At 40.1% G+C, this 16,782-nt stretch overlaps 2 protein-coding genes across 2 annotated transcripts in view; one reads left to right on the top strand and one right to left on the bottom strand.

Moving 5' to 3' along the window:
- Window positions 1-11,372, bottom strand: part of ADAM9 (ADAM metallopeptidase domain 9) — a 135,782-nt gene extending 124,410 nt beyond the window's left edge. Inside the window, exons 1-2 of the mRNA XM_008686620.2 lie at window positions 11,138-11,372; window positions 1,451-1,548 (exon numbers count right to left, since the gene is read on the bottom strand). Coding sequence (XP_008684842.1) covers window positions 1,451-1,548; window positions 11,138-11,234 — 195 coding nt within the window. The 5' untranslated portion in view covers window positions 11,235-11,372. The remainder of the gene's footprint in view (window positions 1-1,450; window positions 1,549-11,137) is intronic.
- A 359-nt stretch (window positions 11,373-11,731) lies between these two features.
- Window positions 11,732-16,607, top strand: TM2D2 (TM2 domain containing 2). Its single transcript, XM_008686618.2, has 4 exons — window positions 11,732-12,066; window positions 12,873-12,960; window positions 14,806-14,921; window positions 15,880-16,607. The coding sequence occupies exons 1-4, from the start codon at window positions 11,840-11,842 to the stop codon at window positions 16,091-16,093; spliced, it is 645 nt and encodes a 214-aa protein (XP_008684840.2). The 5' UTR covers window positions 11,732-11,839; the 3' UTR covers window positions 16,094-16,607.
- The last annotated feature ends 175 nt before the right edge of the window (window positions 16,608-16,782 follow it).

Genomic DNA, 16,782 nt, shown 5'->3' on the forward strand with positions numbered 1-16,782 from the left:
GCTTCCCCAAATATCTGCCTGGATTGCTCATTCCCCTGCTTCTGGTCTTTACTCAAGGGTCTATTTCTCAGTAAGGCTTTCCCGGGCTGCCCTATTAAAAAATACAAACCCTCTCACCCCACCCCTACCCTCACTTCCAGCACTTGCTATCCACATTCCTGGTATAATTTTCTCAAGAGCACATATTACCACCTTAAGTAATCTACATTATTAATCTATATTCTTTCTCTGTTTACTGTCTCCTCCCCCCATCCTGCTAGAATAGAAGCTCCATAAGAACATGAATTTTGTCTGTTTTGTTCACTGCCATATCTCCACTGCCCAAACAGTGCTTCTACTTCTCCAAAGATTTATCAGGGCATGTGAATGACATTTATTGTGATCACAAGTACCTATATGTGCAATACTGATGCAGACACAATCAGAGGCACAATAAAGTGGAAAGCATAGTCCCTGTGCTAAAAAGTGAAGAAAAAGAGAAAAATAATGAAGCAAGTACACATTAATTCTAGCCTAAGGCAAAACATAATCAAATGGTAGCACGTCCAGGTCAAAACAAAACGAAGGAAGAATTATAAGTTGAAGGGCCATTTATTCTTTACTTATAGAAAAGAAATAGAATTGAATGACCTCCCCAACTAGAGGTAGGACTTGGAGGACGGACTAAAACTAAAAGCTCCTAACTCTTAACTCCAGCGTTCCTTTTACAAGGCCCAGGCTCTGCACAATGTACCAGCTGCCCTCTATTTATAATTAGACCAGCAAATCAGACATAATAAGCTAAACTCTATCCTTCATCGTCTGTTACTGTTAAATTACAATAAAGTTAGATTATACTTCTCTAAAGTTGAAGAGTTTGCAAAATCAATTGAATTCCAAATTATTACTTCTCAACTTTATAGTAGGAGAAAATAGTATAAAAAATAATTTTTGTGCATTGGTTACCCCATTAACAGCACAGTAATGTTTCTTCTGATATGGAGCTAAAACTCACTTTTGAGTAAACATTCCCATATATGAAATATATACATGTAACATACTACTATTCTCCAGAGTCTGTGAAGATACAGTATGAAGTATTCTACCTATCACAAACTAAGAGAGAGATTAATTATTATTATGAAAAGGCCACTGTAACCATCAGCAGTGAGAAAAGGGTTAGAAATCTATATAATCAGCATCGTACCCTGGTCATAGAATTTTATCTAATTATTTCATTCTGTTTCAAGCTGACCATTTGTCTTAAAAAAAAATTTTTAAAGCTACTAAGGATCGATATATTACTTTTACTAGAATAACGGCCAATCGATATCAGTGCCATACGAATGGTGGTGTACTATTCACTGGCCAACACTACTCACTGAACCAATCCCTGCTGGAAATAACACACTTGTCTTCTTTAAAAAAAGTAAAATTTAAATACATACATACTTCTCAAGGGATAACTTGCCTGTTTTGAATGGAGCCTAGGAGCTTCTCTTCGTTCTCTAGTTAATCTCCAAGGAGTTATAATTTCATAAGAAGAGAGATGCGAGGTCTGTTGAAAACCTACAGGAAAAGGAACAGTAAATATTACATAACAAGTGAATGCGAAAACCTAAATGGTACCAAAACGGTACCAAAATCAAAAGCTGAATGTTCAAATCACAGAAAAATCATGTGACATTCATATGTGTGTGTGTGTGTATTTTACACAAAAAAGAGCAATATACTTGATAAGTATAAAGGGGAAAAATATATTTCCTTAAAAAGGATGTAAGCCTTCACAGCATATACACAGCAATCATTTTCAAACAATTTTTTGCTATAAACCTTATTAACTCTTTTTCTTAAAAAAAATCTGAAGGTATACACACAAGGAAAAAAAAAAAGAAGAAGTACTTTGGTGGGGAGATGGAGGGAAGGCATATGGAGCCTAGGACATTCACTCATCTCCCATTTTTCAGCCTCACCTAACATGACTGACATCCCCTGACAGGTACTGGAATACTTATGAAACAGACAAAGACAATTAGAGGGAAAAGTTACTTTCAATGCCTGATGGGTTAACTCTAATAAACATACACTTAAAAATGTAGCAATTATCTCAAATTATATTACTGCCATTAATGTGTCCTAAAAACAAAAGCTCGCTTCTGATAAAATTTATTAACAGTGAAGAACTCAAAACAATCATTCTGACTTATTCCCAATTCCAATCCTGTTCAGTTTACTGCACAGTGGAATCGTACCTAAGGTGGAGCTTGGGATCCAAAGTCATCACTAGAGCAAAAACTGAGTATAATCAAAATTGCCCAAGGAAATCCCTTAGGAAGACACCCCTTATTGGAGTCTGATACAAAGTCTCTCAATACACCCAACACAACATCTTCTTCCAGCATCAGTGCTGATGGCATGTCAATTTTTTCAGTGAACTTGATGAAGTAGATAGTCACCACCTAAGGACCATGGATGAAAATTCCATATCTCTGTACGTCTATATATATCTAAACCACATTCGGTATGAGGAGGCTTAAGGCTGGCATACACAAACAGACTGAGGGAAGAACACTTTTCATTCAGTAGATCTATTCCATTGCAGTAACTCCTTCAAACACGTTTGGTACATTTACTTATGATATTTACATGTTTACTTATGACATTTTATAGTCTCATATATATGCAATATTTCATAAATGATATACTGCAGGGTTGATTAAAGTGAAAAGTAAGTCTCTCCCTTCATCCCATTCCCTATAGTAACTACTTTAAAAAATAATTATTTTATTATAGAAAAAAAAATTTTTTTAAGATTTTATTTATTTGACAGAGAGAAAGACAGCCAGCGAGAGAGGGAACACAAGCAGGGGGAGTGGGAGAGGAAGAAGCAGGCTCCCAGGGGAGGAGCCCGATAGGGGGCTCAATCCTAGGGATCCGGCATCACGCTGTGAGCCGCAGGCAGACACTTAATGACTGAGCCACCCAGGCACCCCATATTATAGAAAATTTTAAATATACATAACAGCAGAGAGAAGAATAATGAATTCACATGTACCCATTACCCAACTTCAATACAATTTCATATGTATCTCCTCCCTGATTCAACACACTATTTTAATGCAAATCCTAGACAGCATATAATTGTGTCTGTGAATATTCTGAATGAATCTCTAAGACATAAGGACTTCTAAAAGAACCCTTATCCACAATGTGGTTATTACACATAAAAAAATTAATAATTTTTCAGGAGCATCAAAATTTCCCTGATTTTTTCAGAATTTCTTTTTTTTTTTTTCCATTGATTTGGTGAATTAGGATCCAAACATGTCCATACATTTAAAAGGCTCTTTAACTTATGGAAGTCCTTTCTTCCCCCCACCCCACCCCACCCCCCTTTGGGCATTTATTTGTGAAAGAAATTCTACTTAATGAAATTATTTCATACATTGATCCACTGAGTGAAAAGTGTGTTCTTCCCTCAGTCTTTCTGTTTGTGCATGCCAGCCTTAAGCCTCCTCATACAGAATGTCGTCTAGATATATACAGACATACAGAGATATGCAGCATTGAGATAAGGACTTGGCACTTATCTCCTGCACCCCTGTGTCTGTACTGCTGGAATTTGTTTTCACAATGAGTAATTTTAATCCCTGTGTTACTTTTGAAATTACAAGGGGGAAAAAGAAGAGTGTTTCTTCAATAAAAAGGCATAATCTATTTAAAGTACTAATTATCTAGCATCTCCCAAAGCTCCTTCCTCTTCATCAGCCTTACTATCTAACCTCACACCTAGAAGACTCTGTTCCTTCTTACCTGGTCTCCCTACTCCCACTCTCCTCCTTTGCATCCAACCTGGGTGCTCATTCACTCAATTTTTGTGCCCCTCAGATTTCTCAAATACAGACTAACATGAAGCATTTACAGCTAACTTTCTCCAAGATATCACTGTATATAAAAATGTCTGTATCTTGTCTAGCTTGGGATTTTAAAAGGTACAACAGGAAAACAAATTGTATCCTATCTAATACAATATATATCACACCAACAGTTTTCAAACACTTTACCCACCTTTAAACCCCTTATGTCTTTATAATATGGTGTATTATCTAAAGATGGCTTCAAGTCATTACAAAAAAACACCAGAAATGGATTCCAATACTCACAAAAGTGACCATGGGCTAATCCAAGGCATATTTATGACATACTATCATAAAATATCATTCAGATATTTGGAGTTGTTAACTGGGAACCATGTCAAAAGAAATCCATGGCCTTCACAGACGCAGGCTTCAAATCACTAGATAGAAATATCCTTAATCCTACATTAACTGAGGTACAGGACTACTTCCTCACCCAGAATAAATCTTTCAATGACCTTCATTGTTTACAAATTTCTAAAAAACACAAGTTTCAATACTACCCTAATTTCACTCTGGATGATGATAATCCGTTCAACTACTAGGACAGGCACCCGAAAAGTGGTGATGTTACGGAACCAGATTCTTGAGCTCTCTGGGCAACAGAAATTGATAAGAAGCCAAATAGGAATTTTCAAGCAAGGCTTTTATCAGGGGCGTCTGCTGGAGCAAAAAGCAGACAGCACAAAGCCAAGTGTCCTTGGGCTGGCTCCCTGAACAATGGCCAAGGAAAGTTTTTAAAGCAGCCGAGGTGGGAAAGGAATGACATCTAAGCACGTAAGGGTGGGGAACTACAGGATGATGGGCCCACAGGACAGCTGACACACCACGCTTCATACATGGTATGTTTCATTTGCATGTTAGTTTCCACCTCTGGGCATAATTTTTAGCATTATATTGAGGAGACATGTCTTCTCGTCGGCAAAAAGTCAGAGCTGGGGTCCATTTGGCTCTGACTGGTCTGGTCTGGTTTTCGTAGGAGCACACCTGTTGTAAATTGGGTCCTGGAGCTTGTTTCCAGCTCGTGACTTCTGGCTTCCCGATCACGTACAGCCACCTGCAAGCTGGACTAGAGAAATGGATTATTGCCATTGGTGCTCTGAGGGGGCCCAGGTTTTTCTGCAAGTTCCTGCTCTGTCTCAGCGGCACAAATAGTTGGCAGGAATAAAATTCTTTTAGCAGGCAGTAGATTAGACGCTCTGTGTGACAAAAAGTAAATCACTGTGTACATTTATTTGCAACTTCCTGTGACTCTAGAATTATTTCAGACTAGAAAGTTTTTTAAGTAAATCTTTATAGGCAAGGATATATACACTAACAGGTTCAGGGAACTGTTAACACTAGAAGCTAAACAATATGCAACTCAAGTTTTTTTCATTACGACTCAGAAGAAACACCACAGAGAAAAAGAAATGTCTCAGAAAAGAGAACTACAATTGGTCAGGCAGATATTTAAAGAGCTTTCAATTTCAAACAGGTTAAATGACTTTATAATGTAAGGTCTGAAACTACAGATCTTTCTGTGAGACTGTTAGCAAAGATAACAATCCAAATCCAACATTCTTTCTGTCCTTCTCATTTTAAAGCAAAATTCCTGGTAGGAAAAAAAACACCACCACAATTAATCATTTATTTTTAATGTAAAATTACAGCATCCAAAAATAACTATTGTATGTAGAGTTGTTATTCCAATACTGACTTCTTGGTTTTAAAATCCAAGGATCTTTCTGAGTGCCATAAGGAGTTCCAGAACATCATAAGCAATGTACATATTTTTTCCCATATTCCTTTTTTTAATCACAAATAGTAGCAACCTTCTCATGGGAACCTAAATAACATGTTTCCCATGTTACTATAAAGGAAGTGCATGCACATTATTTGTATAAAGCTTCAGCCTCAGCACTGCTGACATTTGGGGCCAGAAAATTCTTTGCTATGGGGGGCTGCCTTGTGCAATGCAGGACGTTTAGTAGCATTCATGGCCTCTATCCACTAGATGCCAGAAGAACCATCAGTATGACAACTAAAAATATCCCCCAGGTGCCTCGTGGGGGCAAAACCGCCCCCAGCTGAACACCATTATAAGGATATAGTTCATAATAAAAATAAAAATCTTAATACGATCAACTAACAGAGGATACAAATTTGTATTTTAGAATTTGACAGAATAAGCACACCGTCAAAAATCACATTACTAGGAAACATGGGCTGGAGATAAAAATAAGAGCTGAAACATGAAACTTAAAGAGTCTTCAACTTCGTGAAAGAAAGGGAAGGGTGTTAGTTGCATTTCTTTATTCCTCTAACTCCTTGGATCTTTTTATGAACTGCGTTTTGAAGAAAGTCTAAGTATATGTTTCATAATAGTAACTGTAGTAGAGGGAAACAAGTTAAAAGAATTCTACTTAATTGCAAAGCAAACAAATGTGAACTCTCAGTCATGGGCTTTTCTCCTTTCCTTCCTGCCTATTATGGAAACAAACAGCCACCTTTAAATACTTTCACTACAGAAGATAAACGTGAGTTCCACATACAGCATAAATAAAATAATTTTGTTGCCCCAATTATTTTAAAATAGAAATTATTGTAATTAAATCCATAAAACCCTGTTACTTTGAGCCACATATTTCCATTCCATTCACAAGATCAACCCCAAATAAATATATATCATATATATAAATATATATCATATATATTCAAATATAATTATAATTTCAATTGCTATGTCCTACCTTTTTACATTTTTTGAATGTCACAATTTTTTTTTACTTTTTTTTTTTTTTTTACATTTACCCATCTTCACATTTAAAAAGAACAGAGCTTTGCTGCTGTTTGTTTTTAAGTGCTCCTATGGGAAAACCACTAACCACTTATAAGATTTAATGCCCTGGAGAACTTAAGTTCCTCTAGCAAAGAATTTCAGTTTCTTGAGACAAAGGACAGCACCTTATAAGGACAATATAATTTATGGATCATGTGTTTCCTGCCCTGATACAGTAAGAATTCAATGACTACGTGTTGAGTAAACGACTTCTTATCTTTACGGCCATACGTAATAGATTTCCTAATTGTTCATTATCATGTATAACCTGAATTAAGCTTTATTTTTATGATTAATATCTTTTATACCAATTCTCCAGAAATCCACATGGTCCACACATTTGCATTTTAACTGCAATGCTCTATTTCATTGTATGGCCTGCTATAGACCGCTTAGCCAACTCTCTCAGGTAGCTGGGATCACAGTTTCTATTCACAACAGGATTCTAATATCAGCAAAGCCAATGGAGCAGGCCCTTCCGGGGTCTACTTGCAAAAGGGTTCTAAGGAGCGACTATAAAAGGAAAAGGGGAATAAGGCTCCTAAGATGAGCTAAACCATGAAAAATCTCATTAAAAGAAAAATGTGTCAAAGGGAAAAAGGCATTTCCCATATACTGTTCTTGATATAAACTAAAATACTCTAATTCTTACGTTAAGATAAACATAAACAAATACAAAAACAACTCCATACTTAAAACTGACCAAATTAAGTGAACTCAGGTTTCCTAACTCATTCTTAAAAGGTCTGATTCAAGTAGTAGCTCACACATGACCACTTCAGAAAAACGATTTGACTAAAATAACAATGTCAAAAAATGAGAAATAAACTAAAATAATCTCTCAACATACAAACAAGATTGTACAATTCAAAGTGATACCAAGAAGACTAGATCTACTTATGAGGCAGTCTTACAGCACTGACTCAAAGGATAGCATAACTCCAAGACTCTGAGATACACTACATATCAAAGGGAAAAAAATATCATGAGGCTATCTATGTCATATATCTGAGGTTATGCATAGTCCAAGAAAAAACTTTCAGTTACTTAGAGCTTGCACCTTTGGGGAAATTCTGTAATAAACCAGGATATTTTTTTTTTTAAGATTTTATTTATTTATTTGACAGAAAGCCAGCAAGAGAGGGAACACAAACAGGGGAGGCGGGAGAGGAAGAAGCAGGCTGCCAGCGTTGGAGCCCGATGTGGGGCTCGATCCCAGGACCCTGGGACCACGCCCTGAGCCAAAGGCAGACGCTTAATGACTGAGCCACTCAGGCGCCCCATAAACCAGGATTTTTAACAAAAAACAAATATAAAGTCAACTCTGATGAGATAAAATTTTAAAACGCTTTTTGAAAATTGTCTTGAACCCAGGAACTTGTTTTGTATATAATTATAAATGTGTTCTTTTTTACTTAAAAGTTGGAGAGCAAAACTAACTTTAAATTTAAAAGACTACATTTTCCTATATAGCAAAAACACAAAGATATCAAATTCAAATAATTTGCTGGTACCCAAAAACAAAATTAGTATGGACTTAAGCTCTTACTACATAGTTCATTTTATAGTGATTCACCATGAGTAAGCTTTAAAACTCAATCTCTTTAGCATGCTAGTCTGAAAAAAAAAAAAAATTATAGGTCTGCATCATAATTACTACCTTAAAAGAGAAAATCAGTAAAGGTTTCATACCCAATTCCCTTTGTCATTTTTTCACAATGATATAGTTACCTTTGTCAGCCTCAGTTTGTTGGGGTTTTTTTAAGTTTACTGTAAGTGTCAGCCCTTTGGAATTTATACTGCATTTCCTCACTGACACAGTTTAATAAACGGTAGTAAAGATCCTACCAAAACCTACTCAACTTCTAGTGTAACTAATGTGTGGGTGGTACCTACTGAGTCCTCAAATTCCTCCTTATTAACAGAAAATGTTTCAGTGCATTTTTTTTTATAGATTTTATTTTATTTATGTGACAGAGAGACAGCCAGCGAGAGAGGGAACACAGCAGGGGAGAGGGAGAGGGAGAGGAAGAAGCAGGCTCCCAGCCGAGGAGCCCGATGTGGGACTCGATCCCAGAACGCCGGGATCACGCACTGAGCCGAAGGCAGCCGCTTAACGACTGCGCTACCCAGGCGCCCCTCAGTGCATGTTTTAAACATCCTGTATTGCAAAAATTTAGTCAGCTGATTTTGGAGGAACATTCCCCTAGAGAAATATGAGTTGACTCATTGCTCACTATTACAAAAGCCTCTCAACTAGTCTCTCCCAGCCTCCAGTCTCTCCCTCCTGTATTCTGTCCTCCACTGCTTTGCCAGTTACCTTAATTGCAAATCTAGTTATGTCATACCCGTATTTGAAAAACCTTCTTGCCCAAAGAATGTCCTACAAGGTAAAGTCCAAATCCCTTAGCATGGAATAGAAGGCTCTCCCCAACTGGTACCAACCTACCTTAGCTTCTTTCTTTCATGCAGACCACCTGCAGACATTCTCCTCATTCCCTAGTAAGTCATGTTCTTTTATCCCTCCCTACTCTTGCAATAACTCTTTCTTCTCCTTAGAAAGCACTCATATCCTTTGACTTGAACATTCCCTGATGTAGATGAGTTCAAATAACAGTTATACTATAAACCTCCCCCAAGGTTTTATACATCTCCCAGAAAGACTGAGCACACTTAGTCACCCCTTGCCCCTCCGTAAGCATTAAGCATGGTGTTTTACAGGAATTTGATAAATGTTGACTAAATATTGAAGGTATACCCACGCTTAATTAAATGAAGAACTGGCCATAAACTGTTAAAGCCACAGTTAAAACCCATTAAAGATATTCTGGGGCACCTGGGTGGCTCAGTCTGTTAAACATCTGACTTCAGCTCAGATCATCACCCCCAGGGTCCCCAAGTTGGGCTCCCTGCTCTGCATGGAGTCTGCTTCTCCCTCTCCCTCTCTCTTTCCTCCCCCCTCATCCCCACCTTGTGCTCTCTCATGCTCTCCCTCTCTCTCTGCCCCCCCCCCGGTGCTTTCTCATGCTCTCTAATAAATAAAATCTTATAATTAAAAAAAAACACATAAGGATCTTCCATTCACCTATATGCAAGTATCCAATAATACATACATTAACATTAAAAATATAGTCCTATTTATATTTGCAAACACAGAGAATCATGGATTACTAAAACTCCAAATGTATACTATACTTCACCTTATAGATTGGTAAATGTTAACCATCCATGAAAAGCACAGCAAAAACAGTGTTAACCAGAAAAGATATGGTGTCTTTCCATTCAATGAAGTTTCAGTATTTAGAGCTTCAGAATTCCAACTACGAGGCAAATTTACTTAATTGCCAAAAAAAAAAAAACAAAACAAAAAAAAATGTAATTAGTTTCCTGAAGGTCAGCAGTCCTACATTGAAATCTTCCATCATCACCTCTGAACAACTCTCAAGGCAGCCTTTAGTAAAAACGCTCATTCTCCATCATACTTCACGGCTAATAAAGAAAATAAGAGCCATGCAAACAATAATTTAATTCAAGAGGCAAAATAAACGAAACCGTTTCCAGAAAGAAGCTAGAGTGTTAGCAATTTGTTTCCACTACGTTTGGGCATCTCCAGGATAAATACCTTACATATTTAAAGAAGTTTCACAATTCAAAAGCAATCTCACATAAACGATTTAATTCTTACCATAATCCCGTGATTTAAGCAGAGCAGGGATTATTTTCACGGATTTAAGACATTACGAACCCAGTAAAAATGCAGATAAAACACTGTTTAGCTATAGAAACATAGCACTTCACTTCCAAAAATAAGTACTCTTTACTATAACAACAAAATGGCCCAAAACAAATGAGCAACCCCCCTTTATTCCACCACTAAATTTAGTTCGGTGGACATACCAGTGACTCCGCTATTAAAATGAACGTCAAAATTTCAAATTATGATAACCTGGAGCAAAAGTTCCATCTCCCGGTCTCTTTCCAAGTGACATTAACTCTACAAGCAAAAACCAAGCTCCATTTCTCAAAGCAGTTTAAACAAGAACACACCCTCGGCGCGCACTCAGACTCCAAGGCTTTCAGCCGACTCCCTGGGGTCAGAGTCGGTCCCAGAGAAGTCCCAAGAGAGTCTGGGAGACCCAGTTATGAGCGAGATGGGGGTGGGGCGCACTGCAAAAGGCTCTGCCAAGCCGGAAAAGGAGGAAAAGGGACCAAGCAGGAGAACACTGCCAAGAAGGGTTTGGGGCGCCAGACCCCGAGTCTCGGGTCTGAGCACTGTCCACACACAGCTGGAGCGACTCCGCCTCCCAACCCCAGGTGCAGTCCCCGCCAGGCCCCTCCGCTCCGGCACCACAGGGTAACTCCGAGCGTCCCAGCCCTAGGAAACAGAAATCTCAGAGGTCCCTGGGGGGCGGACACCCACCTGGCCGAGCCCCACCGAGAACTGGGCCCACCAAGCCGAACAACAGCAGCCACTGGAGCCGGAGGACCCCAAAGGGCGAGCCAGCGCCCGATCCCATCGCGGCCGATTCCGCAGGTTCCACTCAACACTCGGTCGCCTCTGTCTCCGCCTGCTCCATCATTTCCCAGCCCTGCCGGGGCCCCAGAGCTGGCCGGGATGCGCGCGCCCGGGACGAACACGCGCTCTGCACTGACGCAACTCGGCTCTTGTCCGAGCTCGCTCCCGACATCGCGCTCCCTACGCTGACGTAGAGAAAAATCCAGTCGCCGGCGGGAGAAGGGGATTTCTGTCCCGGCCGCTAAAACCCTCACTAGCCTGCCCCGCCCACTGCCATTCATGCTCCGCCCCCTCTGCTTCCTGGCCCGCCTACTTTGGGCGTAGAAGGACCTGATTGGAGGAAGTACTAGGAGTAAAATAAGATGGAGCGCGAGACCCAGAAGCGGAATTGAGGAGCAGAAATGAAGGGCAGCCCCGCCCCCTGCGCAGCCTTTTCTGATTGGTTTGAGAGCGTTGGGCGGAGCGTCGAGCTGCACGCCCATTGGCTGCTTGGTGGCGAGGAGTGAGGCTCCTCGGAGAGGCCTGACCAAACAGGGCTTGCTGGGGTCGGATGTGCGGGCCCGGGTTTGTGGTTGAGGTCGGGTCTCAGCCACTGGGCCCGGGAAGATGGTGCTGGGTGGTTGCCCGGTGAGTTACTTACTTCTGTGCGGCCAAGCGGCTTTGCTGCTGGGAAATCTACTTCTGCTGCACTGTGTCTCACGGAGCCACTCGCACAACGCTACCNCCGAGCCGGAGCTCACATCCGCTGGCGCCGCCCACCCAGAGGGCTCTGCCGGCGCTCCGAGCTGGGAATATGGCGACCCCCATTCTCCAGTCATCCTTTGCTCTTACTTGTAAGCTACCCAGTCATCGAGGCGGAGATGGAGATGGGGCCGGGGATATATGGGTGTTGGGGTGGGGGAAGGGAGGTTGCTTTTTTTTTTTCAGACCCTCTCCACCTGAGAACCTGATAGTCAACACGCGGAATGTAAATTTCATGACAGGTCTCACTCCTCTCACCCATGCAGGGGAAAACCTTGTGTGTCGGTGGCAGATCCTTTGGGATCCCGAAAGAGGAGAACTAGGGAGGAGTGACATCATATAGTCTCCGGAAGAAGGGTACGAGGTTGTGCCTTCTCTATCCTGCTCCCTTTAACGAAGGAGAATCCATCGTAGGTGCTAGTAATGAGGCACAAATGGAGTACATTACTTGTCCTTGCCTACAAGGCACTTTCTTCTAAAAAAGCAATATCCTAACCGTTGCAGAACCAAGTCATTTTTAACGTCTCTTTTTAGTCAATGAGAAAAGGCGTTTGGGAAATGCAAAGAGAACTGGGAATCCTTTGGCTTCAATTTTGCTCCCATTGCCTTGTGGCTCTTTGCTTGGAAAGAGAGAAAGCCATGGGAGAAGTAGAATCCATGTAGAAATAGGACCAGAAACACTCCCCTTCCCCAATAAAAGAATCATTTGGATGGATGGCTGTTTGACCTGCTTGCTGTTCTTCAATCTGACAGAAGCTCTTGCCTTGGGGAACAGTCAGAATTAAACCCTAGAAAACTTGAAGAAATGTCTCTTGCCTGTTTTGATTATATACATGTAAACAGCCATTTGCAAAAACCATATGAGAATGATGGTCGTGATCTTACTTGTGATTTACAGACCTGATGAATTTATAGAATGTGACGACCCAGTGGATCATGTTGGAAATGCAACTGCATCCCAGGAACTCGGTTATGGTTGTCTCAAGGTGGGTTTTTATTTTGTTTTGTAAGCAAACCTTTGCATAGAGAAATAGGACTGGCTAAATGCTGTTACAAAAAAGTATATGGGGTATGAAGTTACCTTTTTGTAGACTTCATTAGAGTGACTTACTGGAAGTTTCTAGCATGGCCAGCGTCAGTGACGTTCACAAGACATTTCATTTCCTCAGGAAGAAGCAGCGTGTGCACAGACCAACCTGTCTTTGGCTCTCTGGGCTGAGATTGACTGATTTAAAGCTATTATGTCACCTCTTCATTATCCTTCAAGCGTGCACTTTCCTAAAAGAACAAAAGAAAGGCTTATGCATTTTAAAACTAATAATGGATTAGGCTGTATCTTTGTTACACATGCATTTGGGGCAAAGCTCCTTTTGCCAGTGATCTTCCTTTTCACGAGACAAGCAGTTTCTACCATGTCCTTAGGAAATACATGGGGTCTATCAGTAGCTGCCCTTGTAGGAGGTTATAGTATTCAAGGAGAAGCCTTTGGTGACAGTGGCCTCTTGGGGTGGAAAGAAGCCATTCAGTTCCATTAATAACAACCTAGTTAGTCTCCCCAAAACCAGTGAAGTTCATGTACCTCCTCCTGATGCTGCATAATGCAAGTCAAGATTCAGTCGGGTATAAGAGAGTTATGGGAAGACATGGTCTGTACTAAATCAGAGACAGGAATAAACCTGAAAGTAATAAGACCCAAAAAGCAACTCTTACTGCAGTCTTACGTAAAGAAATATTTTCAGTACAATGAGATTTTGTTCTGTTGATAATTATCAATGAAGGTTTTGAAGGTTTGAGCTGGCATTGTATAGAGATCACTTACTTTTGCCCATTTTATTTTTTTTAAAGATTTATGTATTCATTTGAGAGGGAGAGAGAGCAAGAGCAGGGGGAGAAGGGGACAGAGGGAGAGGGAGAGAATCTCAAGCAGACTCCCTAGTGAGCGCGGAGCCTGGACACAGGGCTCGATCCCATGACCCTGACATAGGACCTGAGCCGAAATCAAGAGTCAGCTGCTCAACCAAATGAGCTACCCAGGTGCCCCTACTTTTGCCCATTATAATTAAAAACTGAGTTGATCCTGTCAGGGCACTCAAACTGCGACTTTCCCCAGAAGTCCTAGAGGACCAGTACTCAGGCACCTGAATCCCAGGGAAGGTATGATTTCCAACTCCCTTCCCTTTGAGGAATGCACCAATGAAAATAATAGTGAAGTACTTACTAAGGTGCCAGTGGAGAATGTACAGCTGTGCTTTCTCTGCTAGAATTCAGGTACATAAATGCTAAGAGGTTCTGTTCTGAAATTTTTTGCTGAAATATAAACGTATACAAAAATGTACTATAGATATCTGATAATCACACATTCACAACCTAAAAAAAGTTCTGAGTCAGATGATAATTCTGAGGTCTTTTCCTAATTATGTTCATTTATAATATATATAAAACAGACCTCTAATACACATTGACTTTTTAAATACCCATTTCCAAATGCTCTATGTACTGTCTTTCCTGTAAATATAGGATAATTAAAACTTTTTGTCCATCTATTCTAAATGGCATTTAATGAAGCTGATTATAAATTTTTTCACTATATTAAAGAAGCTAGTCACAAAAAAGAAAAAAAAGGAGTTTATTTAAAACAACATACAGTTAGGGTGGAATAATTTAAAATCACTTGAATTACTAAATTCCTTGCTCTTGAACACAGCTTTACCCCAACTTTAGTATGATTATTGTCCTGAGTCACCACTTATTAATGAATATGAAGATCTATTTTGTGTAACTTGCTTTGGTAAGTTTGGGTTGTTTGTTTCGTTTTGGTTGTTATGCCACAGTTCGGTGGGCAGGCCTACAGTGACGTGGAACACACATCTGTCCAGTGCCGGGCCCTCGATGGGATTGAGTGTGCCAGTCCTAGGACCTTCCTACGGGAGAATAAACCTTGTATAAAGTAAGTGTTACTTTGAATGGAGTAGTTGGTACTTGGATAGGTAGAGCTATTTTCCTTGTCATCTCGTGATGTGACTTTTTCTTTTACCTTTAGTGTTAAAGGGGCAACATGATTACTGTGCATAATCCAAAGACAGGGGCGATGTGGTTATAAACAGAAAGGACACTGTTATGAGACCAGAGGCCATAAGTTCTGAATGTCTCTTTCATCAACTAGCTAAGTGTCTGTGGAAGCCCAGAGACTCTGTCTTCACCTACAAAATAAAGGAGTTGGACCAGAGTTTGGACCATCTAGCTCCAAAATTCCTATGATAGGCATAAATCCTGTGAAAATAGCCTTAATATTTGAGGAATAAAGGTTTTATTATGGAAAGTGTGGATCTCTGTCCTGGAAGATAATATCTTAAAGAATTAGGGTCATTTCTGTAAATTTTGCTGAAAGGCACAGAATGTATTTATATCATTTGCTAGTGGAGAGTCTGTGGTGTTTAGTGATGATATTAGAGCAACTGCAATTGAGTGTTATCGTAGTATGTAAGACCCAAGTCCTTATTGAAGAAACCTCATTTTTAATTGCCACAAAAGAAGGGTATACGGAGATGAGTGTTCATCTGAGGAGAGACGACAGCATTTCCTTAGAGAACTGCATTCAGAAGTGCAGCCTCAGGAAAGGAGCCTGAGTCAGGGAGGGATGCAGGCCCAGACTCTGCTTCTCCCAGGATGCCTACAGAGCAAATGTGCTTGATTATTTCTTGTCCAATCCAACTCAGTATTCGTTCCTTTATGTCCTGGGTAGTACTCTTTTGAGAGCCTAGGCCAACTAGAGGTTTTCTTTTTTGGGGAGGATAAAAGGCCACAGAGGGACTGCTGCACCATCTTTTCGCTTATGTTAAATTCATTAATCAATAAGTTTTAATTTTCATGCGGTAAACATCTTCCTTCTCATTCCTTCTGTCTAGATATACAGGACACTACTTCATAACCACTTTACTGTACTCCTTCTTCCTGGGATGTTTCGGAGTGGACCGTTTCTGTCTGGGACACACTGGCACAGCAGTAGGGAAGCTGTTGACACTTGGAGGACTTGGGATTTGGTGGTTTGTTGACCTTATTTTGCTTATTACTGGAGGGCTGATGCCAAGCGATGGCAGCAATTGGTGCACTGTTTACTAAAAAGAGCTGTTGTCATGGCCCAGAGAGGCATGTCTTCTGAATTCATCTCTACAGGCTCAAAACTCTTCCTTAATATCAGACCTGACCATGACTTTCCCTCTTTGGAGGGAATGGGTATGGTTAGGAAGGATTCTTTGGACTCTGGGTTTGCAACCCAGATTTTACCTTGCAGACTAGAAATGACAAGCAAACAGTGTTTGGGAATCAAGTGTGTACCTTGCCTCCCATACAAAATATAAACGATAGTGACTAACTTATAAGTTGCAAAGGGGTTTCCATACTGTATTTCTGTACATTGCTGTATCTTCAATACTTTGGAGCAAGTGGACCCAACAAGATGAGCAAAGTGAATATTTTTGGGTGCCTTTTGTGACCTTGAATCTTCGTGCAGAGGAGATCTGAAGCTGAACCAGTGAAAATCTTCAGCCCAAGTAAAATGGCCATGGATTTTAATACACACTGAAATTCTGACTTTCTGAATTTAAATTGCGGAATAAATTTTGCCAACGTGGAATACTGTTTGGTATTTTCAGTAGGTAGAGTGAGACTCAAAATTCTGTATATTTTGCTAAAAGCTAGGCATTTGAAATGAACCACTCTACTAATAAACCCTATTTTTACATCATTATTATGCTCCAGAGGCAGTATATGCAGTACAATAAAGTCTTCATTTCAATTATATTTTGAAA

Source organism: Ursus maritimus, unplaced genomic scaffold (assembly GCF_017311325.1).
Source record: "Ursus maritimus isolate PB19 unplaced genomic scaffold, ASM1731132v1 scaffold_28, whole genome shotgun sequence".
NCBI classification, from domain to species: Eukaryota; Metazoa; Chordata; class Mammalia; order Carnivora; family Ursidae; genus Ursus; species Ursus maritimus.